Below are 18,543 nucleotides of genomic sequence, written 5' to 3'. Positions count from 1 at the left end.
TGGCCCGCGCAGCCTTGGCGACGCGGGTGCAAACGCGCGCAAAAGAAGATGACGTCGGTGGTCAAATTCTTGCAAAGTCCAGCTATTTACCGAATAGAGATTCGTACGTGAAAACGTGGCGCCACAACGTTGGCATTCCGACTAGAGAAAGCACTTAACACCAAGGGAATGCATGACCCAAGACTTGACCGACGCCAATGGACGAGTAGGAGTTTGCCGCAAAAACGGCACATTGCGTCGCTGCCACTGAGCTCTGCCAATGTGATGTGATCGGAATCGAGCGAGTGACCTTGTTAATTAGCTGTCCAATTCAGTAATGAACAATGTCGCACCATCCAAAGCTACCAGAGCTATGGTACCCTCCCACTGTATGAGCCGACGACCACATTTGTAGTTCTGCGAGGAATTCCTCCCTCGGCACAGACAACACTGTTTCTATCTACGGTGCATGAATGTCCTCGTGGTCGTGCACACTATTGTCTATAAAAGAATCCATAATCTTGAACGGTGGAGTATATATCGACCATCCGCTAGTGGTATACGCGTGGATCCGCTGCAGTAATCGACCATGGCATTAAATTAAACTTGGTATTTGTATTATCGAATTACAACTTTAATCCCGAAATGCAAGCCGTGTGGAGCGTCGTATCCGGACGTTATCCGGACTCTTGCTTCACGTGGCACAAGCTGGTATTTGTCGGACGACCCAATGGCGCGCAGGACCGACGCGACGACGACATGGGCGACGGACCCGCTCGACGCGCTCCTCCTCGACGAGACGCATGGGCGCATGGAAGAGATCACGCTCTCGAATGTGTCGGACTTTCTCGCCGAGCTCGGCGACTTTGCGGCGCCGGCCAAGCCATCCCGACCCGCAAGCGCCGGGACGAGTCCTAGCCCATCGTCGTCGTCGTCGCCATCCTCGACGATGCCGACGGCGCCAGCCAAGCGCATGCGCACGACGCCGAAAGAAGAACTCGAGTACCTCCACTCCAAGCAGCGCTACCTTCTGACGCAGTTGAAGACACTGCAAGCCGCGGTCGCAGTGCCAGCCAACGACGACCCATGGCACAAGCGCGCGCAGAACCAGGCACAAGCGGCGCAGCGCGCGCTGCAAGAGAACGTCCGGCTCAAGGCGGCGTACGAGGACCAGCTCAAGATGATCCAGGCGCTGGAGCGTGTTTTCCAAAAGAAGCCCAAGCTCCAGGATGCGACGCCCAAGCACCAAGACTTGCTGCCATGGCGAAGGTACATGCTTGGCGTCAACAACCGCGAGCGCGACATGGAGGCGATCCTGCGCCATCAGTACGACAAGCTCGACACCGAGTTCATCCGGCACAATGTCTACCAACTGCGGGATACGCTGGTGTGCGACGGAGCCTTGACGAAGCGGGAGTTTGTCGAAAGCACTGCAGACAATATTGTGCTGCACTTTGTGCGGTGCAAGCGCTGGCCTATCGACTATCTGTCGTTCAGTCGACTCCTCTGGGACTTTGTCTCGCTCAACGTCAAGGTGCCGGTCAAGACCAAGGTCGACTCGGAGCGGCTCCAGAGCTTTCAGAACGATATGCTCGTGTACACGCGGTAGGCGTCGTGGATCCATATCTTGCCATATAACAGCGAGTACCGTAGCCATACCGCGCGCCCGTGGAGCGAACACATGGACATCCCGCCCGTCGTCGGCCGGACCGCATCCATGCGCTTTCTAGAGAAAGACCGCGTCGTGATCGTATGGAAGTCGATTGCCGACGATGCGCTCGTGCCATTTCCCGACCACGACCACGTCAAAGACAACAAAGCGGGCTGGTAAACAACCATCCGATCTCGCCATCACCGTTTATGCTCGCATGTACAACTAGGGCCGTCATCACGCCCGACGGACCCGACGGGTGCCGTCTCGCAACCTACTCGCGGCTCACGACGCCCGTGTTCCCGTCCATGCAGCGCGGCTCCATGACCGAGACGATCTTGAGTCTATACGAGACCAACTCGGGCCGCTTTGATGCGGCCTTGACCGCCGAAGTCGACGCGCGGCGCAAGGCCATGCAATCGTCCTAAGCGTCCTCCAATATCGAGCGTCAGCGTGCTAATAGAAGTAGTTTTCCATTCCCCGAATCGTACGTTGGTCCATTGGCTCGTCCATCGTGAGGTCGCACCGACGGCACCTCGCCTAACCTAACCCTAACCGTTGGCATCACGTCCTCATACGACATTCTTTTGCACGGGGATCTACAGCTCGAGCACGAGACTCCCTTGACCTTACAATGGTACCACCTGTATCGCACGCTATACTGAAGCCCATCCCACCATATTCTGTCCGTGGTCCAAGCGTCCGTGGTCAGCTGCGGTTCAAAACGACGTGCGTAACAGAGGACGACATGAAGCATGTGTTATCGTCGCGGGCGCTTGATTGCAGGAGGCTCTGAATACGGCGAGAGATTGCCTTGCCGTGTGGCGACGCGCGCTGCGACGGCGTTGTGCAAGCCAACGCCAAACTTGCGGCGGTTCGCCTCGGACGTGTGCAGCACGAGCTCCGTGAGGGTGCCGACGGCCGGCTGCACCATGAGACTCGACGCAATCGGCGTCGACATGACCACGACCGTCTGCAAGACGCACTCGTTATGGCTGCGCGGGTGGACCACGACCCTAGCATGCACCCGCGTGCGTGGATCAACCATACATGCCGCAGAGTACACAAGGCGTACCAGCCCATGCGATTGGCGATGAGTCGGTTGGGGCCATGCGGGTACAGACGGTCCTCTAGAATGGACCGCCACAACATGACCACACGCTGGTCTTGCTGGATGCGCTGGACGATGGACCGGGACTCGAGCACTGGGGCGTCCGAGTCGTGCAAAGCATTTTCTTCCCTACAAGAACAGTAGCGATTGTTGTGTCCTGCTGTAAAACGACATGGTCGCGTACCGTACGTAGACCAGATTGTCATTGAAGCGTTCTAGAATCTAGTACAGAGACATGGGAAACGCGGATGCAAGACGCGGAGAGGTCGACCTCGGAGACTGGGTGATGGTCGCCCAGTTTGTGGTCCCAGAGCACGTCGCCCATGGTGCGAAAGTCCAACGGCATGCGCTGCGACCCGACGTAGCTGAGACGAATCTCGGGCGTCGTCGCTGGCTCCAGCACTGTGAGCTGGTTCAGCGGTGTGTCGTCGTCGAGCGCCTCGTACAGGCGGTGGCGGATCCACTCGGACTCGAGCCGCTCGAGATGGTACGCCATGAGCGCATCGACCTCCTGCCGCCGATGCTCGATGCCGAGGATGCATAGTCCCGTCGACGGCCGGAACGTCGTGAGCGCTGGGTGCTTGAGCAGCATCTTTTGCAGCGACGTGATCATCTGCAGCTGGCCTTCCACCATCTCCTTGAGCCGCTTGTTCTCGAGGAGCGACCGCTGCGCCAGCTGCGTTTGCTCGACGGCGCGCAATGCCCAGCGTGAGCTCACGGGCACGAGCGCCTGCTGCGCGTGAAGGGCGTGGAGCTGCTGCGTGAGTGCGTCGTGCTTGCGCTTGAGGTACTCGAGCTCTTCCTTTGGCCGCTGGTAGCCGCCCTTGGTCGGCTTGGTGCCGCCACCAAAGTCGGTCGTCGAGGCGAGGAAGGCCGAGAGCTGGTCGTTGTCGTCGTCGAGGAGCGCGGCCATCGCTGCGGCGCCCCGTCACGATTGTACTCGACGCGTTTCTTCGTTCGAAATTCGGTCTTACTTCGACACCGGTGATTGGCCAGAGAGATAGAGTGGGACAGCGCAAGCCACCTTCTTCGACTCAAGAAAGCAGATATCTCGTCATCTTTTAGTTTAGCGGTATAGACACTGGTTCACCACCAGGTACAACCGGGTTCGAGACCCGGAGGGGCTCCACTTTCTGATACTTCGCGCCAGCCAAAAGGGCAAAAAACCGTATATCGTCATGGGCACAATGTACAGCAAAACAATTTCCATCGATAAAAACGAAATACATCTTCGCATGCGCAATGGCACGACGGTGGGTGGTGGCTAAAAGCACTTCTCAGTGTTTTGGATAAGAAAGCATTGTCGCGACGGGCTTGGTGGAATCCTGGAGCACCCGACGTTGGGACATGAAGTGTCCAAACGCCAACTAAAGTACTTTAGAAAATGATTTGGTCAACTTAGTCGTCGTGTGCCGTTCGCATTTTCTTGTGATTCTCGATCGCGCGATGCAGCGTGCAGCCGAACCGATCGCGGTTGACCTCGGCAGCTTGCAAGAGGAGCTCCGTGAGCGTGCCAACAGCGGGCTGGATCGCCTGGAGCGCATGCGGGATAATGGGCATGTGCAAGCGCATGCACATTTGCATATTGGACTCGCTACCATCGGCGTCCGCATGCAGTACCGACCTATTTGATCTGAGCTTTGCATCAAGGAGTAAGAAAGGAGTCGGTACCAGCCCTCGCGTTTACATATCAAGTGGCCATCTTTGTGGGGATGGAGTTTGTCGTCAATGATCGAGCGCCACACCGTCACGACGCGGTCCGTCTCGACATACCGGCGCATGGCGATGCGGGCTTCAAGCACCGGCATCGATGGGTCCGGCAGTACAATGTCTTCCCTACAACAGACAATCGAGCTTGTATAGTACGAAATGACGAAAGAGTCGTACCGAATGTAGACCAGATCGGGATGAAACGCTTGTAGAACCTAAGACGCACGCAAGCCATCAGTTTTCAAGTACATACTTCTTCCCATCCAAGGGCCAAGAACGTACGGTGCTGTTGTCACAAACGGGGTTTGACTTGTGGGCCCACACCACGTTGCTCATCGTGATAAAATCGAGCGGGACCGTCTTGGAGCCGAGAAAGATGATGGCGTCGTCGCTGGCATCCTCGCTGGCGCTTTGCACAAACGCCTTGCGCATGTGGAGGCGCCGGTCTCGTGCGTCGTGGAGACCGTAACGGATCCATTCGCTGTTGAGCTTGTCGTACTGGTGCTGCAAGAGCGCCTCCAAGTCTTCTTCTCGGTTGGTGTCGCTTAAAATCGCTTGCTTCCACGCGACATCCGCGGGCGGAAACGTGCCAAACTTGGGCCGCTTTGTCAATACCTTTTCGAGGGCCTCGATGACTTGGATCTGGTCCGTGACCATCTCCTTGAGCCGCGCGTTCTCTTGCAGCGACCGCTGGACCGACTGCGCTTGCTCGATGGCCCGGGCCTTCCACGGCTGCGTGTCTTCCGCTGTCGCAAGCTGCGATTGCAATAACTGCAGCTTCTGGACGAGCGTCTCGTGCTTGATGCGGAGGTAGTCGAGTTCTTGCTTGGGTCGCTGGTACGGGCGCTTGCGTGCTGGCGATGCATCGGACGACGATGTATGGTCACCAAAGTCGACGGTGGGCGCCAGGAAGGCCGAGACCGCCTCGATCGAGATCTCACCGCTACTGCTACTGCTGTCTTCGTAGAGGCCAACGATGTCGTCATGCCCGGCCATCGCAGCCATCGTTCTAGACTCGACGAAGCGATTCGGCGACTGCGGTAAAAAGTGCGACATTGCATTGACCAACACTCTTCGTACCTCCAGATGGCGCCACGATCGGGAAGGATGGCTTTGGCGCCAGAACCGGTCCAGATGTAGTACCGCGGCAGGAACGAAAGCACGACGACTTTCAGTCAGAAACCAAGCATCCGTGGTACGTCTATGAGTGCGGCGCGACGTCCAGCGGCATGGCGATCGTATGCAATATGACAGTGCATTGTAGTCGCCACAACCCCGGTCGGATTGTTACCTGAATGACGCAATCAGCCGTGTTCGCATCATCAGTCCAACTGGGAAGCGCGTGCTTGGGATGCCCGTCGCGTTATCAATCGACGTCTCCAGCTTGTTTTTCGGGTGATGTATTCCGCCCGCCAAAGCCAGTGGGCCAAAGCTGGTACCGGGTGCAAGAAGCACAATTGAACATGGTTTTACGAGGTGGTGTGGATGCGTTGTGCCATGAGCTGTTGGCGCCGCGCCTCGGTGGCGTCGTCCAAATCTTTACCAAGCTGCTCCTTGGTGTGCTGTGACGAGGCGATCAAGAGCTCGGTCCACGTCCCGGTCGTCGGCTGCTTGGACGGGATCGACGACGGAAACATGGGCGTCGCCATGGTGGCGTAGATCTGGAACGAGCATTCGGTTGGCCCCTTGTCTTCGAGCACGACCCTATGGACGAGGATTCACATTGAGATGTGGAAAAACGCAGAGTGCCTACCAGCCAATCTGATTGCCAATGAGATTGCCAGGCTCGTGGGGCATGAGCTGGTCTTCCAAGATCGATCGCCACACAATCACGACGCGATCGGCTTCATCGTAGCGCCGAAGCGCGTACCGCGACTCCATCATTGGCATGCTTGTGTCCAAGAGCGTCATGTCCTCCCTAATGGATTTCAGGCATGAGAGACTGCCACGTCATATGACGGTTTCAGATCCATACCTCGAGTAGATCAAGCGCGGATGAAAGAATTGTAGAATCTAGTCGCACCACCCGATTCTGAGCATGGAGGTAGCCAGACGCGCGATGTACCTGCTGCGAGGCCCCGCGCTTGCCCGTTTTAAAGTCCCAAAAGACATCCGACATGCCCCGAAAGTCCAGCGCCCGCGTCATGCGCCCCGCGTAGTTGAGCGTCACGTAGCGCTCGTCGATGGTTTGCACAAACATCTTGTGCAGCGGAGCGCCGTTCTTGTTGTCGTACATGCCAAGGCGAATCCACTCCGAGTCGAGGCGCTCGTACTGGTGCTTTAGAAGCTGCTCCAAGCTCGCTTCGCGCTCCGTCGCTGCCAAGATGCACTGCCGCCAGAGGTTGGTGGCTGTCTGGAACGACGACACTTTCGGTCGCTTGTGCAACACCTTCTCGAGCGCCTCGATGACCTTGAGCTGGTCGGCGACGTGGCTTTTCAAGCATGCATTCTCTTGCAAGCAGCGCTGTGTCAAGTGTGCTTGGTCCTGTGCGCGCGATCGCCACGGACTCGTGTTGCTCGGGAGCATGCTCGCGCTCTCGTCCTGGAGGACCTGGAGCTGGGCGGCCAGCTCGTCGTGCTTGGTGCGAAGGTACAGCAGCTCGGCCTTGGGGCGGTCGACGTGGCGCCGCTTCCGGCGCGGCGCGGGTTGCTCGTCCGACCCGGACGAGAGAGGCGACGAAGCGACAACGCCAAAGTCCGTCGTGTCGGCGAGGAAGGCCGAGAGGTGCGGAACGCTGCTGTCGAGGACGACGTCGAGAATGTCGAGTTCGATCGCTTCCATGTTGCCAAGTGCAAAGACCGGCCATGAAGCACCGAGACGATACTATGACGAGCATGGCCGTGTAGTGTAATCGAAGCGGGGTAGGGTAGTGTCCCGTCATCCGAGCGCCGCGAGGCCACGTGAGGTGTGTGACAGCGCCAGTCCGTGCATGGCCTTTTTGTTGCACGCATAGGCGTACATACATGTACTAGTATATAATATACGTAGTACTATATGGGGTGGACATCGCGCAAAGGTGTCTTGTCGAGATGCCAACACAGCGTTCTTCTCGTCAAGCGCGTTTTTACGCAGATTTCGATGGGTCGAGCAGAGACGCGGACAAGCTGTCTCGGCCATCTGCAGCCATGGGCCAAGGATGGTAGCGTCAGCGTTCGTCGTTGTATGGCAGAGACATTGATTGTACTCTCACCCGCTCCAGCGCACAGTGACCACTCAATCGAATTGATATGACGTTATGCAGAAATTGTTCAACAGCGATCATGTAAAACGACACGTGACCTCCTTTTGTTGTATCCGCCTGTCATTTTCAGCGCTAAAAAGATGACGACGGATGTAGCAGGCAACTAGCTAGCTAAGCGGTCACTCGTTGCACCAACATCCGATAGAAGGTGGTATGCAAAATATACTTGATACAAAAATGATTCTACTAATGTACACACTCAGACGATATCGACGGGCGCGTGGCAGTCTTGTCCACAGAAAACGTCGGGGCTCATCGGCAAGCCGAGCTGCTGGCGACGTGCGACCACTGCCGTTTGCATGATACCGCCAAAGTTCTGTTTGTTCTCTTGGGATGCTTGCAAGAGGAGCTCGGTCCATGTCCCGATCGCGGGCGTCACAGCGTCAATATGGGATGGGAACGTTGGCGTCAACGTCGTCATGCTGCCTTGGAGACAGCACTCGAAGCGACTGACTGGCTCAACAACAAGCCTACATCCCTCAGTCAGCCATCATTTCTACACATGGAAAAAGCTATCGTACCAGCCCCAGCGACTGCCAATGAGGTGCCCCGCGCCGTGCGGATTCGCCTCGTCTTCAATGATGCTTCGCCACAAAATGACGACGCGGTTCGCTTCGTCAAAGCGGCGGACGCCATCCCGCGTCTCGAGCATCGGCATGGTCGCGTCTGGGAGGGGCGTGATCTCTCTACGCGTTTCTCGTATCAGATCTCACACGGCAACGTGCCACGTACTGTGTGTAGACGAGATTGGGGTGGTACGCGTGCAACACCTACCCCCGGGGTTAGGGCTCCAGGAAAAGGATGCGAAAAATGACCTACCGTGCACGCGGGGCCAAGCAGGCCTGTCTTGTGCGACCAAAGCACGTCGGCCATGGACTGGAAGTCGAGTGGAATCTTCATTTTTGCCACAAACCCAAGGCCAATTGTGTCGCCGTCGGCGCTGCGCTCGAGCGTCGCTTGCTTGAGCGGGGCGGCCGCATCGTAGAGCCGACGTCGGATCCATTCCGAGTCCATCTTGTCGTACTGTTGCTGCAAGAGCTGCTCTAAATCGACTTCGTGGTTGGCGACGCCGAGCACGGGATGTTTTCCGTCGATATGGCTGCCGCCAAATGTCGAGAGCCGTGGCCGCTTGGTCAAAATCCGCTCGAGCGTATGAATGACCTTGAGCTGGTCTTCGACGAGGTTCTTGAGGCGGCTGTTCTCTTGCAGCGTGCGCTGGGCGGCCTCGGCCTGGCGCATCGCACGCTCTTGCCACGGCTGGAGAGCCTTGGGCGGCGCGCGCAGCAGCTGGAGGAGCTGTAGCTGGCGCTGCAAGTCAGCGTGCTTGGCGTGGAGGTACTCGATCTCTTGCTTAGGTCGCTCGCGCCGGGCGCGCTTCTTTGTGTTGATCGTGGGCGGCGCTTCGTCCGAGCTCGGGCTCGATGGCACCGGGTCGACCGACGTCGTGGGCGAGCTCGGGCCAAAGTCAGACATTGTTGCAAGGAAGGCCGAGATGTGCTCCATGCTCGTGGCCTCGTCCTCGTCCGGGAACACCTCGAGGATCTCCATGGGGTACGTGTCGGTCATTGATGATGCTGCTGTGGCAGAAGCTGCGACTTTGCTGTTTTGCCGAATTCGATGAAATAAGCAGCGACCATCATTCTCGCGCCAGGGGATTGGCCGATGACGTCGCCCACGTGGCACAAGCCGATGACGCGTGCGTCGGGGCGTCGTAATCGCGTCGCGTTGTCTGAACGGATCGTACATCAAGCGCTGCGATCGCAGACTCTACGGCGCCCCACTGACGGCACACCACCGACGACACGCAGGACAATATTGTACATTGGTGTCTACGCGATCCGACCTCGGCAGCCCCAAGGGCTCCACGCATCGACAAAAAGGGTGACCGAAGCCAGCTACGATGCGCAGCCACCCAACATTCTGAGGATGATTGATTGGCATGGCTGCGACAAGGATAGGATGTGGACGTCTGGCTCCAAGGTCGGTGGTACAGTAGTAGGAGTCAATCGAGCCAGGCGAGGTCGAAGCGCTTTGGAGAAGCACGTCGGGGGCTTCCCTACGTTACTACGTGAGCTGCGGCGGGTTTGCTTTGATCGCCGAGAGATGATCCTGTTGCGCCTATCCTCACGGACGCAAAAAGCTTCTTCCACCGCTTGCGAGAATAATGACAATTCTGCAGGGCATGCTAGTACTTTGAATTGTGAGTCCAGCGAAGTCCGAGGCGTGTCGGCTGCTACGCTCCTTCCATTGCTTCGTAGGGTTGCACGATGCGCCGTCTTCTCAACGCTGCCTACCGGTCATACCGGTAAAAGCGTCCTTGCAAGCTTGTGACGACGGCAGAAGATACTCCTCGATCTGATATGTCGTCGGCTCGTGGTCGAGCAAATGCCACCACACAACTCAATGCCCCGCCTCAAGGTACACTAGAATTGTGCCAGCCCCAGCGGGGATCACGAGATTATCGTCAGTGCCTTGCGATGTCATCGTCTTGTCTTCAGTCAGGCTTCGCCACATCATCACGATCCGGCCTACTAGCTCGTGGAAGCGGCCCAGACAATCCTGCGTCTCCAGTACGAGCTCGGAAACGTCGCGTGCGTGCATGAGCTCTCTATATCCACGTTCAGCTCGAACACCAAGCCCTATAGCCACGACGTACCGCATGCTGATTGAGTGCCCATTTGTGTCATTCGTTCTCGACACCAACGACTAACGCGAGGCGGAACGGCGATGCTTGACGTGGATGTAAAGTACTTTGCACCAGCTTGGGGTTTTTGACGTCAGAATTTGGCTTGAAGCGGAAATGCTGCGTGAGGCCGCCGACGGAAAACTCGGCGTCCTAGCAAAAGTACACCACTGAAGTTGCCGACGTTCGTCTGCTCCATTTTTGTGTTAGCCGTAAAACGACTCTAGCAAACCTCCGCATGTGTAGTAGAGTAAGTGACTAGAATAAACCGAGTTGCTCCCGGCGCTCGAGGACTGCGGCCTGAACCACAGCGCCCAACGCGTCCTTGCTCGTGTGCGACGACTGGACGAGGCGGTCGGTCCACGCCGCTACCTCGGTCGCACTGGCGCTGGCTGGAATTGTCGGTATATTCGTTGTCATGCTACACTGAACACTGCACTCGGACGCAGTCGTTTCCTCGACCACGAGCCTACAACCCACAAGTCACTCAGTGTACTATTCCACATACGGTGGCTCGCACCAGCCCCAGCGGTGACCAACGAGATGGTCGGTGCCGTGGGCCGTGATCGTCTCGTCTTGCCCCACACTTCGCCACACCATCACTACCCGGCCTGGCTCGTGGAAGCGGCCAAAACAGTCGTGCGTCTCCATGACGGGGACATGGAGGTCGGCGTAGCGTGTGAGCTCTCTATGCATAAAGTTGTTGCTACGGAAAGACAGGTAGCTGGTAGGTACCGCATATAGACAATATTGTGGTCGATCGTGCGGTGTACCTAGTCAGGATATAGATATGTGATGTTGGTGAGACTAGAAGAGACGGGTACCGAGCACGACGGGCCGAGCAACCCCGTCTTGTGCGTCCAAAACACGTGGGCCATCGACGTGTAGTCGAGCGGTGCGATCATTTTAGCGACAAAATGAAAGCTCGCAATCGCCCCGTCCTCGGTGCCGCGCTCAACCATCGTGTACCGCAATGGCGCCGTCCCGTCGTAGAGCCGACGTTGAATCCACTCGGACTCCATCTTGTCGAATTGTCGCTGCAAGAGACGCTTGAACGGCGTCGTGTCGTCGTCCTCAGTGTGGGTAGTAGGGTCCCGGGACAAGAGGCGCGGGCATTTCCGCAAGCTGCGCTCGAGAGAAGCGAGGACCTTGCGCTGGTCGTTCACGAGGCGCTTGAGGCGACTGTTTTCTTGCAGCGTTCGTTGGGCAGCCTCGGCCTGACGCATCGCACGTGCTTGCCACGGCGTGAGCGGTCTCGGTGGCGCGCGCAAAAGCTGGAGGAGCTGCAGTTGGCGTTGTAGCTCCATGTGCTTGGCGTGGAGGACCTCGATCTCGTGCTTCGGCCGAGCATGCTTCTTGGCCTGGGCAGCGCTGTCGTCGTCCGAGCTCGGGTTGGACGATGGCGTACCAAGCAGGCCAAAGTCGGGCGTGGTGGCGAGAAAGGCCGACATGTGTGCCATCGCATGAACGTCGTCGTCGTCGGGCAACGTCGCATCGTACGTCGACCACGTATTCATTTTTGTTGGAAAGAGAATTAGGAAATGTAAAGTCTACTAAACTATAGATAGACACATTGCGCGTGATCACGTGGGGCGCATGATGGCTCATCATTGTTGGTCATGGCCATGCAGATGGATTTAAAGGATTTGGTTGCAAGAAAACGACCCGACCAACTGGCACCACGACAACGAACCCCGACGCTCTCACGGCCTGTAGTAGGTTGGTGATGCGCCAACAACCATTGGACCGGTACTAGTACAAAACTCATCGTGGTCATTCCACAGCGCGCTCCGCCACGAGTACATCTTACACCAAGTGCGCAATCCGACTCATCGACCGCACACATTTACGTTCAACCTAGGCCATAAATTGGTCCAACGCACAATGTATTTATTTGTAAGTCGACCGCACTAGTCGCTCGCACACTCGACCGCTCAATCAACGTAACGTTGTACACCATCTCGCACCACATTGTTGCGAGGAACGGCCGAGCATCGGCCCAGGAAAGCCTGCGCACCGTAGCGGAGGCAGCGTGTTGGCTCTTGTGCCGGCACAGCAAGTAGCGAGTCGCGGTCTTTCACGTCGAGAGGATTTAAGATCAATGGGTCGCCGAGGTGGAGGCGAGGATGCGTTCTACTAGTTGTTGGGATTTGCGCGGTAGAATGTGCGAGCGACGTAAGAAATAGTGCGGTCGCTGTAAATATTGTGCGGTGAACGGAAGCAAATGTATGTCATGTCGTTCTGGACTCTGACCACGAATCCCGCAGGCACTTGGTGCCTTGAGGCACCCAGAGCTGCAGGTCAGGACGCACGCGCTGCCGCCGCATATGACGTGGCGACTATTGCGGGCCGAGGCCAAAGAAGAATGCAACTCGAGAGACCGTCACGGTCGCTAGCACCACCACGCGCCATGATAAAGACGCCGAGCTGCTGCCGTGGTCAAGAACAACAAGTGAATCCCGTCGTGATTGCGCCGGCGACGTGTATCGACGGCGACTAGGGACTAGGCTACGATCAGTCATTCGACCAACATGCAGGATACCGTGCGGACGCATATAAATGATGCTGGTCGAGTTATCGCGATGCCAGTGTACAAACAAGGCCTTTTGGTCTATATAAATGTCGTTCTCAATGGTACAGTATCACGCCTGGAGGGCGATTTGGCGGCTCATGACCGCAGCGAAGAGCGCCGCACTAAACTTCTCGGTGAGCTCGTCCGAAGCGCGCAAGAGAAGCTCCGTCCATGAGCCAATCGCCGGCTGCCGTTCGGGCACGTTGGCTGGAAACAGCGGCGTGAAAATCACCGCGTGGGACGAGATGTAGCACTGGTGCGCGTCCACTGGATGCAACGTGACCCTAGTACGGTTTATCCATGTACACCGCTAACAATAATTGTCCTTTTATGCCGTACCAGGTCACACGGTTGTCAATGAGATGGCCCTCCTCATGGGGCAGCAAATGGTCGTCCACGATCGACCGCCACACCATCACCGTGCGGCCGTCTTCTTTGTAGCGGCGAATGGCTACGCGCGTCTCGAGTATTGGGATGGCCGGGTCGGCGAGCTTGATATCTTGCCTAGTATTTCCATCCAAATCAAGAAGGCGTCGTCGCAATCCAGGGATATCGCTCTTAGGTCGGTACCGTGTGTAGACGAGGTCGCTATGAAAGGTTTGGAGCAACTAATGTCCAAAACATGACACTATCATCCAACAAATACGTCCACGTACGGAGCACGACGCGTCCAGCGGCGTCGTCACGTGGGTCCACAGCAGATCGCTCATTTCGTCGAGACTCAGCGGAATGAGGCCGCCACGGACAAAGTTGATGCGCATCCCGACGTCCGCGCTATAGTCGACAAACGTCTTTTGGACCGTCTCGCGCTGTGCAATCGCATCGTGCAAGCGGTGCTGGATCCACGCCGACTCGAGCTTGTCGCGCTGGCCCTGCAGCAGCAGCTCCAGATCCGACTCGCGCGATGACGTGCTCAGAACGGCCTGCTTCCATAGCGCGTGGCCATGCGTCGTCGCAAACGTCGAGAGCTTGGGCTGCTTCTCCAAGACGCGTTCAAGCGCCTCGACAAACTGCAGTTGGGTCTCGACGGCCTCCTTGAGGCGGTTGTTTTCCAGCATCGAGCGCTGGGCACAGCGCGCCTGCTGGATCGCGCGGCCCTTCCACGCGCTGCTAATCGATTGCTTGGCTTGGTTCTCGTGCATGTGCTTGAGCTGGCGGCGCAGCGACTTTTCCTTGGTGCGAAGGTACTCGATCTCGGCCTTGGGGTTGGTGCGCGCCCGGCGCGGCGGCTTGGCTGGCGCGATCGCTGCGGTCGGCGGCGGCAATGGATCAGTCGAGAGGAAGGTCGAGAGGAAGCCCATGGACGCGCTGTGGCCTTGGATGATCTCGAGGATCTCCATCTCTTCCGTGAACGTGAGCTCGTTCATGCCACCGGCGTTCTGGCACGACCTCGCGTCAACAGCAACTTCGACTCTGAGACACGACCTTTCCGAGACCGTCTTTATTCCGTAAAAACGGTGAATAACCGGTATTTGCATAAATACCGTATTTTTGACCCTACTCGACACCCAACGAGAGCCGTCCACGAGACGAGTGAGAGGCTTTGCCGGTACATTGTCAAGGCGCAAGAGAGAACTCGAGAACAGGAGCGTCCACTTTTGCTAATCGTTCGCTCTGCTAATCGTTCCCTTTTACGGTTTCTAGTGATTTGATTACCACCCACGGATGTCGACCGAAGATTATGCCCCGACATCGGTGGCACAGTTCAGTCAGCTGTCCAGTGGTTTTCGGATGAGCCCGTGTTTGTGGCCATTGCGAGTCGCGTCATCGCTATACGCTATCCGTGTCTGCCACGCCTTCTCGAGGGGTACATAATAGCCCGTTATAAGTATATGTACCCCTGGCCTTTTCGCCCTCACGCGACCGAGCTCGTAATCGATCCAAGGGCATCGCTGAATCGCCCTCGTTTGATGACTCGTACAGAAGGCACGGAAGAGTGTGTGTAAATTGCGCTGGGATAGTAATACCATGCGGCGAAAGCTACTTGCTCATTGCGATCGCTGACTCGGGCGAGCTTGCGCACGCTCCTGTGCACGACTACGAGGCGATTGAAACCACTGCATTCGCTTGGCTCGCACGACATGGCGGCGCGGCGCATATCAACGCGCCAGCCGCTTGTTGAAACAACGGTCGACGACGTCCTCTGTTTGCAGTTCTGCGGCTCGGAAACGACGACCCCATCGACCATTATGCTACCGTTTCCAGCCTGCTCTGGGGATAATTTCTCAAAGCCCCGCAATTTGCCTCCTATTGCACCGCATCAATGTTGTGTGGCGCTCAATCGCCCAGGATGTGCTGCTTCCACTTGATGGACGCCGGGTACGGCTGGCACATGTATTATGGTGTTTTTACCGTAATTTCAACAGCTCTAGGACGGTGATTGTACCCAGGAGCCCGACACAATCACAGATACGTGTGTGCACAGGCGCGAGCTTGCTTTCGGGACGCAGAGGAAGAGCAAGCACAGACGTTTTCAGCATCTATCACGACCAGCAACCCATAGAGATGGATGTTATGCCTTCAAGTCGTTTTAAATCAAGTTGATACTTTCGGCATGTCTCCACCTCGTGCAATATGTCTACTCGATTGGTGTTGCAAAGCTACTACATTCCAAATTCTAGGGCTATGGCGCCGATGACCTCGCCGCCACCAGCAACAGCAAGCAGACTCGCAGTGTCGCGTGTCCGCAGTGACTCTTGAAGCACCTCGTCGATGGCGATGCATTGGGACGGAGTCGCATCGTTGCCGTGTTGAGCGTGTGGACCATAGACATATATATCGTCCACTTCCAGAGCAATAATGAATTCGTAGTCGGTTTCTTATATGGTACTATTTCTAATAGTGTACAAAATCGTCGGCACTAGCCGCTCAAACGTTGGCCAAGTGAGCGCGGACAGCGTCTTCAACTGCGCTGCCCATAATTTTGCACATGTTTTCGGCGTACTGCAAAAGGCGGTCGCGCATCGTTTCGGCTGCGCGATCGTCGTCTGCGGTGGCATGAATCGGCGTCGAGATGGTCACCAGCGCCGACAAGTAGCACTCGTTGTCGCCCATGTCGTGGATCGTCACCCTAAAGCCACCACGAAGCTTCGCATGAGACATCGACGACACCGTCACTTCCTATTTTACCAGCCACGCGAATTTTCAACCCACGCGCCGTCAGCATGCGGGTGCGCTTGGTCTTCGAGGATGGCGCGCCACACGATGATGATGCGGTCGGCCTCGATATACCGCCGGTTCCCAAAACGCGAATCGAGGTCGGGTAGCAGACTCGGGAGCTCGTCGCTTCTGAGATCCCTAACCACAGTCGCATGTCTTCGTTAGACTTTCATACAATCGTGTCATGGACAGTACGCACCGGCCATACATCAAATTGGCATGAAACTCGCGCGTTGACGGGCAAGTAAAGTCCTTGCGCTTGCGCTTGAGGTCCCACACGACCTGCGACATGGTGCGAAAGCTGAGCGGCATCACCGCGCAGTTGACAACGTGGACGTTGCCGGGGCCCTCGAGCAGTCGGCTCGGCGTCGTTGAAATGCGCTGGAGGGACTCGAAGCGCTCAATGACATCGAGCAGCCCATGGCGAATCCACTCGGACTCGAGCGTCTCGCGCTGGTGGAGCAGCAAAGTTTCGAGCTGCGCTTCTTGGTCGACCGCGCTTAAAATGCCCTGTTTCCAAAGCAACTCGTCGGTGATCGCGGGTGCGAGCGTGGGACGCTTGCGACTGAGGCGCTCAATCGCGCGGAGCTTTTGTCGTTGATCATCGAGAGCAGCCTTGAGCCGCGCGTTCTCAAGCAGTGCACGCTGCGCAAAATGGGCTTCGCTCATCGCGCGCAGCTTCCACGGGCCCGAGAGTGATGACATGCGCAGTTCGTGTTCGCGAAGGCTGTGGAGCTGGCGCTCGAGATGCGCAAGCGACATCGTGAGGTACGCGACCTCCTCTTTTGGATTGGGCCGCAGCCGCTTGGTACCGCGTTGGATCTCGATCGGTGGTGACGGAGGCGGTGTCAACGACGCCTCGGCGAGAAAGGCAAGGAGGCTCGCGGACGAGATGGAGCTTTCGACCAGCGTCATTGTGACGTCGTGTGGGCAAATGCAAACTGGCATGCGATCGACCACGCATTTGCAGGCTCTTGTTGACAAGAGCCCAACGTGTTTAGGAGATACAGGCCAACACGTACGACTTGTTACGCTTCCGCCGAGTGAGCGTAATCGTTCGTTCGACGTCGGCGTGCCCTCTTTATGTGACAACTAGGTTTTATTATATCCCAAAAGGTATAGTGACAACAAGATAACTTCTTCATTACCTCACCAAGTATGACGGTTGGACGCTGTGATATCGTGAGGAGAACAGTACGGACATAACGGAGGCTGTCTGGAGGTGCCATACCCCCGACCTTTTGACGTGGGAAACGTCGTCTCAGAGAAGCAGGAAAAGGCTTGTTGCAATGCATGTACTGTAGTACTGTACTCGATGCTTCGTAGGCGTAGTCATCGCGTCCTGACGATTACGGCGCGTTGAAAAGATCATTTTTTAATATGAAAAAGGAGTCTGCCGCGCACGAATGGTAGCACGACCACTCGACTCGGCACTACATTCCACGAAGTACGCCCTGTCGGGCGATTGCGAGATACAGACGCACTGGAAACCACTGATCGCCGGCATGGGCGAGAACTGCGTGGGAAAATCTGGGGTTGTGGGTGGGAGCCCTAGCATCTTGTTTCGTTGTTTCTCCGATTTTGTACTTGTACGCGGTCAAGGATCCATCAAAATGGACCCTTGACCGCAACAACACATCAGTAGCACCGCCACAATTGGTGTGCGGTAGCCAAAGTCGCGAGAACAGAATGGTGCACTGTACTGATTGATTGTATTGGGACGATATGGTGCATCGCGCACACCTAAACCTAAACGCAAGCGAATCTAGATTGTGTTCAGCGACAACACACAACGCTATTACATACGGGCCATCGTGACCGGATGACGTCACGACGTCACCACGCGTTGCGCCGCTTGATGGACAAAGGCCGTGACTTGATCGCGATTGTCTTGCGTGATCTTCAAGAGAAGCTCGGTGAGAAGGCCGACGTCATCGTCGTCGCGGCGCGCGGACGACGAGAGCGGCGCCGTCATGCTCAAAAACACAGCAAAGTAGCTTGCGTCCGGTCCTCGGGGATACGCTACCGCCCTACCCCAGCGGTGGTTGGCACCAGCCGCAGACATGACAAGGCAGTGTACCAGCCCCACGCATTCTCGATCAAGTGGGAGGCGTTGTGTGGCTTGTGCGCATCGCAAACAATCGAGCGCCATGCAATGACCGTTCGGTCTTCCTGGACCCACCGGCGGCACGCCAAGCGCGACTCGAGCGTTGGCCGAGACGGTAGCTCCAGTATCGAGTCTTGCCTAGTCGATACTCTTCTAAGCAGAAAGCGCGGGGACAGGCGGCACACCTTGTGTAGGCGAGATCGGCATGAAAGGTCTCGGCGTCCTATATGCACGATGCGATGAGCGACCTGAAAGTGCGCATGGGCGGCAGACGTGGCCAGGTGGCGGCGACCGCTGTGTGAGATGCGTCCAAAGCACCGACGCCATCG

At 56.9% G+C, this 18,543-nt stretch overlaps 10 protein-coding genes across 10 annotated transcripts; 1 reads left to right on the top strand and 9 right to left on the bottom strand.

Annotated features, from left to right (window-relative positions):
- Positions 1 to 696: 696 nt before the first annotated feature.
- SPRG_09541 (hypothetical protein) lies at positions 697 to 2,128 on the top strand. Its single transcript, XM_012348967.1, has 3 exons — positions 697 to 1,584; positions 1,633 to 1,806; positions 1,860 to 2,128. Exons 1-3 carry the CDS (start codon positions 710 to 712, stop codon positions 2,056 to 2,058), a joined length of 1,248 nt encoding a protein of 415 aa, XP_012204357.1. The 5' UTR covers positions 697 to 709; the 3' UTR covers positions 2,059 to 2,128.
- Positions 2,129 to 2,372: 244 nt separating this feature from the next.
- On the bottom strand, positions 2,373 to 3,701 carry SPRG_09540 (hypothetical protein). The gene is made up of 4 exons (XM_012348966.1): positions 3,013 to 3,701; positions 2,926 to 2,963; positions 2,706 to 2,870; positions 2,373 to 2,646 (listed from the first exon to the last, which is right to left on the bottom strand). Exons 1-4 carry the CDS (start codon positions 3,652 to 3,654, stop codon positions 2,391 to 2,393), a joined length of 1,101 nt encoding a protein of 366 aa, XP_012204356.1. The 5' UTR covers positions 3,655 to 3,701; the 3' UTR covers positions 2,373 to 2,390.
- A 414-nt stretch (positions 3,702 to 4,115) lies between these two features.
- On the bottom strand, positions 4,116 to 5,480 carry SPRG_09539 (hypothetical protein). The gene is made up of 4 exons (XM_012348965.1): positions 4,734 to 5,480; positions 4,629 to 4,666; positions 4,413 to 4,577; positions 4,116 to 4,365 (listed from the first exon to the last, which is right to left on the bottom strand). Exons 1-4 carry the CDS (start codon positions 5,454 to 5,456, stop codon positions 4,140 to 4,142), a joined length of 1,152 nt encoding a protein of 383 aa, XP_012204355.1. The 5' UTR covers positions 5,457 to 5,480; the 3' UTR covers positions 4,116 to 4,139.
- Positions 5,481 to 5,920: 440 nt separating this feature from the next.
- On the bottom strand, positions 5,921 to 6,332 carry SPRG_09538 (hypothetical protein; the record flags this gene model as incomplete). The annotated part of the gene is made up of 2 exons (XM_012348964.1): positions 5,921 to 6,155; positions 6,205 to 6,332. The coding sequence occupies 2 exons, from the start codon at positions 6,330 to 6,332 to the stop codon at positions 5,921 to 5,923; spliced, it is 363 nt and encodes a 120-aa protein (XP_012204354.1).
- A 69-nt stretch (positions 6,333 to 6,401) lies between these two features.
- Positions 6,402 to 7,233, bottom strand: SPRG_09537 (hypothetical protein; the record flags this gene model as incomplete). Its single annotated transcript, XM_012348963.1, has 2 exons — positions 6,402 to 6,464; positions 6,517 to 7,233. The coding sequence occupies 2 exons, from the start codon at positions 7,231 to 7,233 to the stop codon at positions 6,402 to 6,404; spliced, it is 780 nt and encodes a 259-aa protein (XP_012204353.1).
- Positions 7,234 to 7,883: 650 nt separating this feature from the next.
- Positions 7,884 to 9,296, bottom strand: SPRG_09536 (hypothetical protein). The gene is made up of 4 exons (XM_012348962.1): positions 8,513 to 9,296; positions 8,426 to 8,463; positions 8,215 to 8,379; positions 7,884 to 8,163 (listed from the first exon to the last, which is right to left on the bottom strand). Exons 1-4 carry the CDS (start codon positions 9,257 to 9,259, stop codon positions 7,893 to 7,895), a joined length of 1,221 nt encoding a protein of 406 aa, XP_012204352.1. The 5' UTR covers positions 9,260 to 9,296; the 3' UTR covers positions 7,884 to 7,892.
- A 1,286-nt stretch (positions 9,297 to 10,582) lies between these two features.
- Positions 10,583 to 11,836, bottom strand: SPRG_09535 (hypothetical protein; the record flags this gene model as incomplete). Its single annotated transcript, XM_012348961.1, has 5 exons — positions 10,583 to 10,599; positions 10,646 to 10,845; positions 10,897 to 11,064; positions 11,112 to 11,149; positions 11,201 to 11,836. The coding sequence occupies 5 exons, from the start codon at positions 11,834 to 11,836 to the stop codon at positions 10,583 to 10,585; spliced, it is 1,059 nt and encodes a 352-aa protein (XP_012204351.1).
- A 1,082-nt stretch (positions 11,837 to 12,918) lies between these two features.
- SPRG_09534 (hypothetical protein) lies at positions 12,919 to 14,386 on the bottom strand. Its single transcript, XM_012348960.1, has 4 exons — positions 13,605 to 14,386; positions 13,519 to 13,556; positions 13,288 to 13,452; positions 12,919 to 13,232 (listed from the first exon to the last, which is right to left on the bottom strand). Exons 1-4 carry the CDS (start codon positions 14,313 to 14,315, stop codon positions 13,019 to 13,021), a joined length of 1,128 nt encoding a protein of 375 aa, XP_012204350.1. The 5' UTR covers positions 14,316 to 14,386; the 3' UTR covers positions 12,919 to 13,018.
- Positions 14,387 to 15,816: 1,430 nt separating this feature from the next.
- SPRG_09533 (hypothetical protein) lies at positions 15,817 to 17,022 on the bottom strand (the record flags this gene model as incomplete). Its single annotated transcript, XM_012348959.1, has 3 exons — positions 15,817 to 16,018; positions 16,078 to 16,245; positions 16,307 to 17,022. The coding sequence occupies 3 exons, from the start codon at positions 17,020 to 17,022 to the stop codon at positions 15,817 to 15,819; spliced, it is 1,086 nt and encodes a 361-aa protein (XP_012204349.1).
- An 861-nt stretch (positions 17,023 to 17,883) lies between these two features.
- On the bottom strand, positions 17,884 to 18,421 carry SPRG_09532 (hypothetical protein; the record flags this gene model as incomplete). Its single annotated transcript, XM_012348958.1, has 3 exons — positions 17,884 to 18,137; positions 18,188 to 18,347; positions 18,400 to 18,421. The coding sequence occupies 3 exons, from the start codon at positions 18,419 to 18,421 to the stop codon at positions 17,936 to 17,938; spliced, it is 384 nt and encodes a 127-aa protein (XP_012204348.1). The 3' UTR covers positions 17,884 to 17,935.
- Positions 18,422 to 18,543: the final 122 nt, after the last annotated feature.

This window comes from Saprolegnia parasitica (genome assembly GCF_000151545.1).
Source record: "Saprolegnia parasitica CBS 223.65 unplaced genomic scaffold supercont2.49, whole genome shotgun sequence".
NCBI classification, from domain to species: domain Eukaryota; phylum Oomycota; class Saprolegniomycetes; order Saprolegniales; family Saprolegniaceae; genus Saprolegnia; species Saprolegnia parasitica.
This window is presented reverse-complemented; position numbering and strand designations above follow the sequence as displayed.

Coding starts and splice junctions, on each gene's coding strand:
- SPRG_09540 (XM_012348966.1), bottom strand. CDS start 3,654: ATGGCCGCGCTCCTCGACGACGACAACGACCAGCTCTCGGCCTTCCTC. Junction 2,964..3,012: donor ACCATCACCCAGTCTCCGAG/GTCGACCTCTCC, acceptor TCTCTGTACTAG/ATTCTAGAACGCTTCAATGA. Junction 2,871..2,925: donor GACAATCTGGTCTACGTACG/GTACGCGACCAT, acceptor CTGTTCTTGTAG/GGAAGAAAATGCTTTGCACG.
- SPRG_09539 (XM_012348965.1), bottom strand. CDS start 5,456: ATGGCTGCGATGGCCGGGCATGACGACATCGTTGGCCTCTACGAAGAC. Junction 4,667..4,733: donor CCGTTTGTGACAACAGCACC/GTACGTTCTTGG, acceptor CGTGCGTCTTAG/GTTCTACAAGCGTTTCATCC. Junction 4,366..4,412: donor ATATGTAAACGCGAGGGCTG/GTACCGACTCCT, acceptor CAGATCAAATAG/GTCGGTACTGCATGCGGACG.
- SPRG_09536 (XM_012348962.1), bottom strand. CDS start 9,259: ATGACCGACACGTACCCCATGGAGATCCTCGAGGTGTTCCCGGACGAG. Junction 8,464..8,512: donor TGCTTGGCCCCGCGTGCACG/GTAGGTCATTTT, acceptor CCCCGGGGGTAG/GTGTTGCACGCGTACCACCC. Junction 8,380..8,425: donor CCCAATCTCGTCTACACACA/GTACGTGGCACG, acceptor AGAAACGCGTAG/AGAGATCACGCCCCTCCCAG.
- SPRG_09534 (XM_012348960.1), bottom strand. CDS start 14,315: ATGAACGAGCTCACGTTCACGGAAGAGATGGAGATCCTCGAGATCATC. Junction 13,557..13,604: donor CGCTGGACGCGTCGTGCTCC/GTACGTGGACGT, acceptor TTTGGACATTAG/TTGCTCCAAACCTTTCATAG. Junction 13,453..13,518: donor AGCGACCTCGTCTACACACG/GTACCGACCTAA, acceptor TGGAAATACTAG/GCAAGATATCAAGCTCGCCG.
- SPRG_09541 (XM_012348967.1), top strand. CDS start 710: ATGGCGCGCAGGACCGACGCGACGACGACATGGGCGACGGACCCGCTC. Junction 1,585..1,632: donor GATATGCTCGTGTACACGCG/GTAGGCGTCGTG, acceptor CGAGTACCGTAG/CCATACCGCGCGCCCGTGGA. Junction 1,807..1,859: donor AAAGACAACAAAGCGGGCTG/GTAAACAACCAT, acceptor ATGTACAACTAG/GGCCGTCATCACGCCCGACG.